General features: G+C 37.8%; 1 protein-coding gene across 1 annotated transcript; it reads right to left on the bottom strand.

Moving 5' to 3' along the window:
- Positions 1-3,128: 3,128 nt before the first annotated feature.
- Positions 3,129-6,619, bottom strand: LOC110033429 (exocyst complex component EXO70B1-like). Its single transcript, XM_020737403.1, has 2 exons — positions 4,828-6,619; positions 3,129-3,643 (listed from the first exon to the last, which is right to left on the bottom strand). The coding sequence occupies exons 1-2, from the start codon at positions 6,207-6,209 to the stop codon at positions 3,199-3,201; spliced, it is 1,827 nt and encodes a 608-aa protein (XP_020593062.1). The 5' UTR covers positions 6,210-6,619; the 3' UTR covers positions 3,129-3,198.
- Positions 6,620-11,809: the final 5,190 nt, after the last annotated feature.

Raw genomic sequence — 11,809 nt, 5'->3', positions numbered from 1 at the left:
ATCCAAGTGCTGGTGAAAGGCAGGAATGGAAGCTATGTTTGGGAAGATCTTCTAGCACTGTTTAATGTGTGTTCGACAGCGTAAAATTTGGAATTTAGGTGTGAAATATATAGTATTTGTAGTTTTAAGTGTTATTTATCTAAATCCTCCTAAATCTTTATGCGTCTCACGTAATACAAAATTTAGCCCTCCTTTAGCAATCATGAAATGAATTTATTTAGCTTTTAATCACTGCTATTGCCGGGTTTCAAGCCCACGATGCTAAAAGTGAAGTGTAGTATTAGATAGTCAACAATCAATGAAAATTTTGTAAAAAAATCATGATATGAATCTTTTAAATTCTTGTATAGATGCTAGGACATCCCCTGAAAGAGACTCGGTATATAACCTGAATACAGTGAAAAGTGTGTAAGGGCCGCTACACTAGCTCCCGGATATAGTGTTAAATAAGCAAGAGTTCTCACATTATGGACATATACGGTCAAAGACGTTGGTCTATGGAACTAATATTAGTATTTTGGAATATAGATATTCTCACAGGTAAATTAATGGAACTAGTTGATATTATGACTCATGGGAAGATAAATATCTTAGGTATTCAAAAAATAAAATATGTCGGAGAAAAAGCTAAAGAGATTGATAGTTTAGGTTTTAAACTTTCAGGTATTCAAGTATTCAGGTAGGTGGAACTAGTTTATGTATTCAGGTAGGTGTCACACAAGAAATGATGTTGGTGTAATTATATATAAGAGTTTGAAAAATAATGCTGTAAAAATTACTAGAATTAGATATAGGATTAAAGATCGTTGTTGATACTAAGATTTTTAATGCTATAAGTGTTTATGCTCTTCAAGCAGATTCCAATATAGGTTCAAAAAAAATTTTTGTAATGGCCTATAAAAATTAATACAAATGATATATTTTGAAGAAAAAATTTTTATTGGAGGGGATTTAAATGGACATGTTGGTAGAGTGGTGGAGGATTTTAGAAATATCATGGTGGCTATGATTTTAGAGTGATTAATGAAAAATATAAAACCATTTTAGATTTTACTTTAGTGTATGGTTTTGTTATTGCTAATACTTTATTTAAGAAAAAAATATGAAAATATTATTATTTATAATAATGGATCTAATAAAATGCAAGTTAATTATTTTCTTATGAGAAAAAGAAAACTTTGAGAGTGTAAAAATTTTAGGTCAGTTCAAGTGCAATTTAAGTACTCAATATCAATTATTAGTTTTGATCTTTAAGATGAAAAGTTGTAAGATAAATAATACAAGAAAATATTATCGTAGAATTAGATGTGGGCACCAAAATGTCAAATAAAATTATTTTTATGAGTAAACTTAAGATTTTAAGATTTGAGATATTTATGAAAAAACGAATTCTATATTGGATAAAGTAACAAACACTATTAAACAAGTGAAAAAAGATGTACTTGAAGAATCAAAAGGAAAAGCTTTTATAAATTAAAATAGTTGGCGGTGGAATAATAATGTGCAAGAAAAAAATAAAATATAATAAGTGTTATAAAAGTGTGTTATATGTAAAAGCTTAGAGAACTGAAAAAATATAAAGTAACCCATACAAAATCTACGAGAACAATTTGTGATACTAAAAAATTCATTTTTAGTAATCTTTATAATAGATTAAACATATAAACCCCTATTGTGTGATTGTACGAATACATCAAGCCTATTTTGTGATTGGAAAATTTTCGCTTAGATTGAAAGTAAAATTTTATAAGGGTGGTGAGATATGCAATTCTCCATGGCATAGAATGTTGACATTTAAAAGAGAAGCATAAAACCAAGTGAAGTTTTGCTAAGATGAGAAAGCTTAGGTGGATAAGTGGTTTGACACTTAAGAGACAAAATACAAAATGAATATATCCTTGATAGGGTTGGTGTAGCTTCAGTGGCAGACAAGATTAGAAAGAGTTGTTTTAGATTGTTTGATCATATTAAACGCCGACCATTTGATAATTACGTTAGGAGAGTAGATGTTTTAGATTCAATTTATGTTAAGAAGACATAGATGGACCTAAAAAGATTTGGGCAAATTGTATAAAAGATCTAAATCTATTAGAATTAAATGAAAATATGACACTCAACAGAACACAATGAACAAAAATGATTCATATGGCCAACCACATTTAGAGTTTGTTTGGGGCAGCTTATGTGTTTTAGGATAATCAGCTTATATTGAAACGTAGCCCGCAGGTAGACCGCGGGGCGGTCGACCTGTCGACCGCGGCGGGCGACCCGGACCCGTGACTTGCGTTTAGTGTAAAAAACTGAAACGCGGCAGACAACGTTTCTAAAAACGCGTATACTAAACATTTAGACAGCGTTTTCAAAAATATCGCTGCACTTATAAACTGCCCCCAAACAGACCCTTAGTGGGATAAAAGGCACTTCGTTGTTGTATTAATTAGTAATTGTATGATTTATTAATTATACATGTTGGTTTGACTAAGAAAATAATAGCGAGCTCTTTCCAATATTTGATAATTTCATATCGTTAATTCATGTATTAGTTATTATAATCCAAGAAATTAGTTTTTTTTAATTAGCAACATAAAGTTTAAATTTAGTTTATAATCTAATGAATGTACTTTATAATTTTTATTAAATGAAAGTACATATTAGTAGCAGCCAATAAATGCACAACGAATGAAGAGGTCAAGACGGCCGTAAGAAGCTGACAATTCACACCACCAACTTGTTTTTTTGGTTCGGTGGCATTGATTACGATCATTAGAAAGGAAGTCAAAATTTTATTTTATTTTTTGAAGATTTACATACACACCACTCAATTTCTATGCTTTTATCTATCTAACCCTTAAACTTCAATTTATATATATATATATATATATATATATGTATATATATATAAATGCGTATTTTATTTTTTAAAAGTCAAAATAATGATATTTTTTATCCAACATGAATGTTTGGGTGGTGTAAATAAAGAAGAATTTAGTGGCACGTATGTAAATTCCCCATAAAAAGTTTATGGGGATATTCAAAAATCAAAGGATATAATTTGGAAGTAAAGCAAACCATAAAATTAACATATTTTTATTATATAAATTTAAAATATGATAGCATTATGATTCCCCTATTATATCTTCTTATAATATTCACTATAAATATGCTGATAAAAAATATCTTCTGCTACACAGTTCCCATCTAAGGTCTTCTGCTCCCTTCAAACAACTCATTGATCTTCATCCCAACTTCCCTTGCGCTATGATGCCTCAAATTTTTCTCCCCATTCCTTCTTCCCTCCACCAATACCCTGTAAACCTCAAGAAAACTCCTGTACGCCGGCAAGACGATTCTGGCAGCCGCAACCCTAAGCTCCTTCCTCAGGCCCTCGTCCGCCACCACCCAGTCCATCTGCGACTGCCGTGTCTCCTCCAAGTAGACGTCCACCATCCCCAGTCTCTCCCTCATCACATCAGCTGTCGGCAAATTGTCGCCGTCGATCCGAAGCACCGCCGTCACCTTGCCCCATGAGCTCTTTTGGTACTTAGCCGCCCACTGCCGCTCCAACGCCGCCTGCCGCCGGGGCCAGTCTTCACCAAGCAACATCAACATTTCACTGCTGCTGCTGACCTTCTGCATCATGTATCTGTGACAAAGTTTGTTTTTTTAAAAAAAGTTTTAGGTGTGGAAATTTCTCTAAATTAAGAGCTCTACAAAATTGAAAAACATGTTTTGAATGAATGGACGAATTCAGCAACTTCTTTTATTTGGGTAGATAAAATTAGAATCAATGTAAACATCTTCAAACTGGTATAAAAATACAATTTTTAATTGCATATTCAAGATGAGTGAAAGTTAAATTGTTCTTTTTAAAAAAAAGTTGGTTCTTTTGCCCATAAGAAGTTTATATGTAAAAACTCTATTGTAATTCAAAATGATTATAACAAGAGTCATACATTTATGGACTTTTTCGTATATAAATCATCACATATCTTTATACTTATTTATTTATTTATTTATGTTTGCAAAGTGCACATTTGGATGTGAGACAGGTCCGAGTATTACAGGTAAAAATTTGAATTTTGATTTTAATTAAGAAAAAGCGTAATAAATAAAAATGACTAATTATTTTTTTTTTAGCATCTATTACAAGAATGTAGCTTTATTCTGTAAAATTATTTAAAATTTAAATATTATTTTAATAAATAATTTAAATGAACACATGGCAATCAATTTAAAAGAAGCTTATTTTATTTTAGAGAAAGATGTTTGCATTTACGACACAGACATACGTTCTTCACTAATTTAATTACTCAATCTTTTAAATCTATAAATTATTATTCTTTTATTCTTTTTTGCATAGTTTCTAATTAAATTTTTATGTTTTGTTGTTGTATCAGGTTAATCAAAATTCAACTGGAAAAAAATTGCGTACATACACTGTTTCACGGAAAAAAATTGCGTACATAAGACGTATGCAGTGATGGGTACGTCCAGGGGTTATTCAGGGGGTTCAGGAGGGTTATATCGGGGTTATGCCCCTCTGTAACTCCTCTGTAACCTCTTTGTAAACTACCTGTAACTTATAAATGAGTTCCGCGCTTCTGAATTTCATTTGTACAAATTAGTTACACGGAAGTTACAAGGGAATTATATAGAGGTTACAGGGGGTATATAACTCCCCTGTACCACTGAATAACCTCTGACGTAAGCAGCGCTGTGTACATCTTATGTACGCAAATATTTTCCCTGTTTCACAGTGTTTTCAATTACAAAGGAGCTATCTTTGTTAAGAGAAGACCTTAAAACAAACATTCCACTTATCCTTACCTGCAATTGTTCATCAAGAAGATGCAGCTCAGCGCTGGCTCCCTGTACACTCTAGCCTTTGTCCTCAAATTTCCCTGCAACACCTCCATAATCCACGCAATCTGTGCCGCGAAGGGCGAGGAGTCCTGCTCAGGCAGGCGATCACCTGCGTCAGGCAATTCATCTCCATCCATCACTTCCTCCAACGTTCTCCGTGAGTCACAAGCAGCGACGAGGTAATTCATCACATAGCGAGTGATGGGATGCAGTCCGCCGCCTGGAACCGCCTCCGTCGCCGGATCCCGCCTGATCAAGTTATCAAACTCCGTGAAAATCCCACGAATCGCTGATCCAAGCTTCTTCCAGACGGTAAAAACCTCAGCCTGAATGGATTCCGAGTACTTATCGGAGAACAGGGCATCGAGCTCCGGGACTATGTCTCGGAAGGCCTCGTACATATCAATCACCCTAAATAGCTTCTCCGGCGAACGTTTCCCAGAAGAAATCGCATCGGCGAATCGCAGAAGCTGGATTACTGGGCCTCGGCATACCTCTGCGAAGGAGAGATCGGCGACTGCGGGGGAGCCGGAGAAGATGCGTCGGCAGAGTCGCCGCTCGCTGGGGAAAAGAATGCGGAAAGCAACGTTCATTGCCTTAATCCAGCGAAAAATCTCGTCCTCGAGCTCCGTCCATGTTGCTCTCCCGAAGTCTTCGATTTTGGGGGTCCGAAGGCGGATACCTAGTCGGCAGATGCTTTCCTCAAGAAAATCCTGCCGGGCGATGCTATAAGCCCGGGCGCACTCTTCTCCAAAGCCGGCGGCAACCATTCGCTTTGCTATCTCATGGACGTCAGACAGGGTTCCCGGCGGGAGAGCGTCGATGAAGAAATCGTAGTCTGTAACCGGCGACGCCACCGGGATCTGATCTTCTTCGCCGTCGGAATCTAATTCCGGCGGCGTAACAGGGTCGAATAGGGAGTCACGAAAAGGGTTCTCTAGCATCGAGCGGAACTCGTCTTCGAGCCGGAGCATGCACTGCTGCAAGAGATCGTCGGCGCGGTTGAGTGCGGCCGACGGATTGATTCCCCGTACGGAGGCGATGAGGGAATCGACGGCGTCGAGGAAGGCAGCGGCGTCGGAAGCGTCGGACCAGATCGAGATATCAGAGGATAGGAAACGGGAGATCTTGCGGTCGATGGAGGAGGAGACAGCGGTAGGAGTGGGTTGGTCGTCACTAATGGAGTCATCGGGGTTATGATCGGCGGTGAGCCTCTCGCGAGTGAAGCGGCCATCGAAGTCGGAGAAGATTCGAAGGATGTCGTTGGCCATGGTATCCGTACGGCCGAGAGTCTTAGCGATGTGGCGGGCAACTTCTATGAGCTTCTCTTCGCCGTGTTCCGCCATCTAACTCATCGAATTAGGGCTTGCAGAGCTCGGCTTTTGACGGAAGAGGAGCAATGTTCCCACCAGAGAAGAGAAGTAGAGATTTTGACGACTGCGAGTATGAGAAAACGTGGCTGCGGATAATTTAAAAAAAAAAAAAAACAAAAAAAGGACGCGGTTACTTGGAGCTTCGTAGTTTCGCCGGAATTGGGGGAGCGTGGTGTTTTCGTAATTAAATAGTGATGACAGTGGCAGTAAGGTGAAGTGTGGAAATGCGATTGATAGAGAACATAGGAAGAGAAGGGAAAGCACTTTTTCACAGAAAATTCATAGCCATGTCTTCTTTTTATTTCAGGCTTCTTCTCGTGAGCTCTCTCATTCGTAAAAATGCCTTTTTTTTCTTCTCCAGGGTCTGTTTGATTCGGGGAGAGCCTCAAATTTGTGGAAAAGCGTCAATTTTTTTAAATTATTTCTCTCATTCTGCAACTTTTTAGCTCGTGGGACGGTGGGATCACTGTTTTCTGCCTTACAAATCGGCGTTTTTTATTGGAATCGCTAGATATTTTTATGTGGTAAGTAAGGATGCTTGAAGATTGATTTGAATTTTGGCTTGGATTGAGATTAGATTGAAATAAATGAGCCAAAATTTTGAATTAAATTTTTTTAGAGCATTTTGAGTCAAAACCGACTCGGCTCGAAATTAGATCATTAATGGCGTATGGTTATGAATTTGGCGGATTTAGATCGAAAATCATTATTCAATTGAAAAGTCATTCAAATTTTGGCTCAGAATAAGTTCAGATCGAAATAAACGAGTCAAGCTAGGGTCTAAAATTTTGAGTCGAATTTTTTTCGAGCTGATTTTGAGTCAACCCCAGCTCAACTCGAAATCAAATCGTTAACAACCCTATTAGTAAGTTTAGTGGAATTTGTATGATTATATTGTGGTGTAGTCCTTGAAAGTGTTGTCTCTCATAGTGAGGTTATCAATTTGAATTGTGCATTTTAACTTTGAGCTCACACATTCATAGTAAAAAAAATCACAAAAAGGTTAGTGAAATTTTCCACAAAGCTCACTGACCTTGGAAAAAGTAATTTCATGTAACATTTTCCACAAAAAGCTTAAAGACAATATGCATAATTCAAACACGTAACCTCATCGTGAGAGACAATACACTCAACTATTATGCCACAAGGTAGAAAATTTAGTGAAATGTGACGAGTGTAGGAAGATTCGTTGCTGTATACTGATTATTTAGTGTTTTAGTGTTGCATAGAAGTCCATCATATACATAAGTAATTGAAGTAAGAGATAGATGCACCATAAGTTTTACATGGAAAACTCAAAATGGGGAAAAATCAAAGGCTCTAACCGAGTCAGAACAATTCACTATAAGTAGATAAGTGCACGCACATGCCCTTGACTCATAAGCAAGAAAGGGTTACATAGTTTCTTGAAGTATCATAATTATATGCAGAAAGATTCATTATACAATGGTTGGAGAAAGTTTCAGTTGGGAGAAGTTGTCAGAACTTCAGTGCACCATCTTTGAAGCACATCACTGCACGTTGTTCGGGATGATGCACTGCTCCGTAGGGCGCCGCCTTACTACTTTGCACAGTGTTTCGTTACTCCTCTATAATGTTGGTCCATACTCTGCACTTTGTGTCGTTACTCTACAACATACATTGTGACTCCGCGAGGGACTTTGTTGCAACGAGCAGGGGGCAATCGATGATGGTCGAAGGGTGGCCAACGACAGCAAAAACAAGAAGCATTCGTCGAGACTTCAGTTCGAAACAACACTTAAATTCAGCTCTTTTGCAAACCAACTCCAGGTTCAGTTCTTACTCTGGTTCAAGGTCTAAGGCCCATTTCATGAAAAGGATAGGACTCTCTTATAAATTGGGGAGTGGTCTTCCTGCGAATAAAGAAAGAATCTAAAGAATCTTGATCAAATATCATTTTGTGCTATCGAATGACCTAGAGAAATTCTCCTAATTAAATGTTATTTTGTAGACATTTAAGTGCATTAATTATGTCAGAATTGAGAGATATTGAGTTCGTTGGACTCTTCTTGTTTAAACTCTCGATTTGACCATAAGTTTGTCAAATTTGGAATCCATTTGACATTCCAATTAGCTACCCAAAACTTGCAAATGTATTTTAAAGGTTTGATTCAAGCTTGATGTGACTCAGATTAGGTCAATTTTGGAGTCATTGAGTCTGTTTCGTCGAACTAATCAATTTGACTTTAAGTTTAAAGAAATCAGAATTCTAAAAAAAATTTTAATTTTAATTTGAATAATTTTTTGCTAAAAAATGCTTCAGGATTCTTGTTAATTGCACGACATTTGAGCCAAATGAAAAAACTCGTTGATTGTATATCAGTTGCCCCACTATTTTCAAACTATTTTGCTTGCTTGTCCAAAAATTATCAAAATAATAGAATTTTTTTTAAAAAAATACAAAATTTGAAAATTTTTAGCGACAGCTAACGATGGTGTCGGTGAGGTCGAGTGGCTGCGGTGGCGGCGACTAACGGTTGGCAGTAGTGAGTCGTGACCAGTGGCGTCAGGGGACAAAAAACGACTGTCACAATGTTGCGGGGAAGAAATTGGATGATGGCAAGATGGTGACTGACGATAGACGGTAATGACGCACATTGTCGGCAGCGAATGCAAGACTTACATTGGGCACAGTTCAGTTCAAAGCTGGTCAACGGGTTGGAGAGACAGATGGGTTTGGGATGTAGGTCGACAGGCTAGATCAACTGGGCTGGTTGGCGGTCTGGAGCAGTCTACTGGACCAGAGCGAGCCAGGGTGCGGCAAGCAAAGTGGGATGGTAAAGCGTCGTATAGTGGAGCTCAACAGAGATAGGATTTGAGAGTTGTGGATCTGTTGGTGCGTGTTAAGTCAAGCGGACGGTTGGATCCGCTTCGTGCGTGACTGCACCGAATAAGTGGTTTTCCAATGTTAGAATGTGTGGAATGTTCTTTTTAATGTGGATTGATTCATACGACCATCTGACTGCACGAAATCAGATGGCATGCGCAATCAAATGCAAAAACACTCAAATTTTGGCCACTTATTTGGTGAAAATTTGGAGTTTCCGAGCATATTTTTATGTGATTAAATGAGATTTCTTTTGTGTTGTTGTTGCCCATGTTAGAGTCTCCCAACTTGTTTTTATGCAATCAATACAGTTCCCTTTTTGTGTTGACGGTGCCCACCTCAAATCTCTTAGTCTATTTTGTGCGAGCTATGAAGCTCCCTTTTTTGTGTTATTGTTGCCCATAGGCATGCGTCAATTTTACGTGATTTTTGTTTTTGCATTTCACATGTTGTTTTAATGTATTTATCATAGATTTACACTTAAGAATGAATTTTTTTAATAATGTGCATAATGTAGGAGTAAGTTAAGAATAAATTTGAATGATAAAATCAAGTTAAAAAGTTTCTTGAAGCGACGTGACCAAGTTTGAATGTGGCATGAGCGCACCATTTATCACAGATTTACACTTAAGAATGAATTTTTTTAATAATGTGCATAATGTAGGAGTAAGTTAAGAATAAATTTGAATGATAAAATCAAGTTAAAAAGTTTCTTGAAGCGACGTGACCAAGTTTGAATGTGGCATGAGCGCACCACATATCGAAGACACCTAGCCTGATCACACCAAGTTTGATCCCCTGATCTTTTGGGAAACTCATGTAGATTGTCCCCTAAACCCACTAGCCCTATGCTAGGGTCTGGCTAAAACTAGTACATAGAGGACCCAAGTGGGAATTTTATTGGTTCATAGCTCATATAGGGTGGCTGTTACCCTAATTCTACCAAAATATCCAACTTGTCCTTTTGCCCCCAAATCCACCCGATTACCTAAATGCCCTTGAAACCCTAAATTTGACCAAAATTCTCAAATTCACCCAAAATATCCAAATTTATTTAAAAAATCATTTCAAACCATTTCAAAATACATAAATTACCCAAAACTGCCCAAAAATGCCAAATTTACCAAAATACCCCCAAAATTGCCAAAATTACAAAAATACCCTTGGCACCCCATACTTTTCCAAAACCTCCAAAATCACCTTTCAATTGAACCAAAATGTCAAATGTTTCTAAAACCAATTTGGACCCTCCAATTGAACCCAATTTGACCATTTTGACCAAAACCCCCAAATTGCCTTTAAAGACCCAACTTTCCCAAACTCACCTTAAATGTCCATCAATTTGGCCCAAATTTCCCTCAATTTCAATTCTAAAACTCAAATTCACCTTTCATATGACCAAAATAAACCAAATCTAATCTTAATTGGCCCATGATTTGAGCCCAATTTTGATTTAAGTCAAACCCCCAATTTTGGCCCTATGAATTAATCCCACCAAATTGAACCTCACAACATACTTAATTTGCCCCAATTTGGATCATAAATCTTTAATAACACTCATACACACCAAACATGACCTTCAATTGGCCTTGGTGAAGCCTCAATTTCATTTAATTTCAACCTAAATCCAAAAATCTCCAAAATTGCCCCAAATTGGCTGTCTCCAAAATCCACCAAATTGAATGCCCTAACCCCAAATATGACATGTCTTAATACCAAAATTGGCACCCAATTTATGTTAAGAACTCTTCATTACTCCTATAGACCATTTGGAATAGTCAATTTGAACCTCACCTAACCTTAGCCCAATCTAGACTCGAGTCTAGCCCAACATGCCCAAATTGACCAAGATCCCAAAATCCTTCAAATTGAGCTTCCAATTGAACTCAAAATCATTTCAATCTTTCACCAAAAATCTTCATAACAATCATCTACACAATTTTGATCAATCAATTGGGCTCAAAGTCATGGCTAGCCTAACCCAAACCCAACCTTTGGTCATTTGGACCCAAATTAAACCCATGACCAAAATTGATCTAGTCATCTTAAAGACACCAAATTGATGACTCCACAACCACTAAGCACACTCTATTGACCAGGCTAAACCCCTTTGGACCACCCAAGCAAGCTATGGACCAATGGGTCCCTAAATTAAGGGATTCATTCCCATTTTTAGGCCTTAACCACAAAATCTCTTCCATCATTGCTTGCCTATGGGAGTACATCATAATTAAACACCCACTGACCTCCCCGGGCCAAGAAGTGACTGAACCTTGACCAGCCACCACCTCGGTCACCGGAAAACACCAACCCGAGAAGGCAAAAAATGGTCAAACACCCAATTAAGCCCATCCAAGCTGTCCCAATCCAATTGGAGGTTTGAGGCCTTCTTCTCTCCACCTAAGCAGTTGGGCTAAACCACTGGCTAGCCTAATTGAAGCCCCATGGCTCCTCTATTTTTTCATCCATCCCCTGCATCCATCCCCCATGGCTAGAGAGGAGGCTGAAACCAACCTTAACAAAACTCTGTCCAATTGATTATAAACTCCCCCCCACAACATAGAGAAGCTCAGCTCCACTATCCTCTTGCCCTAATTCCCCCTATGCACCCCTAATTTTAAACTTAAAAATTAAGGCAGAAATATGATACTCTCTGAAACTCCATCAAAATCAAATTAAACTCACCCACACTATCCCTACATTTGAGTAGAGAGGAAGTTCCCCC

The sequence above is a fragment of the Phalaenopsis equestris genome, unplaced genomic scaffold (genome assembly GCF_001263595.1).
Source record: "Phalaenopsis equestris unplaced genomic scaffold, ASM126359v1 Scaffold001181, whole genome shotgun sequence".
In the NCBI taxonomy this organism is placed as follows: domain Eukaryota; kingdom Viridiplantae; phylum Streptophyta; class Magnoliopsida; order Asparagales; family Orchidaceae; genus Phalaenopsis; species Phalaenopsis equestris.
This window is presented reverse-complemented; position numbering and strand designations above follow the sequence as displayed.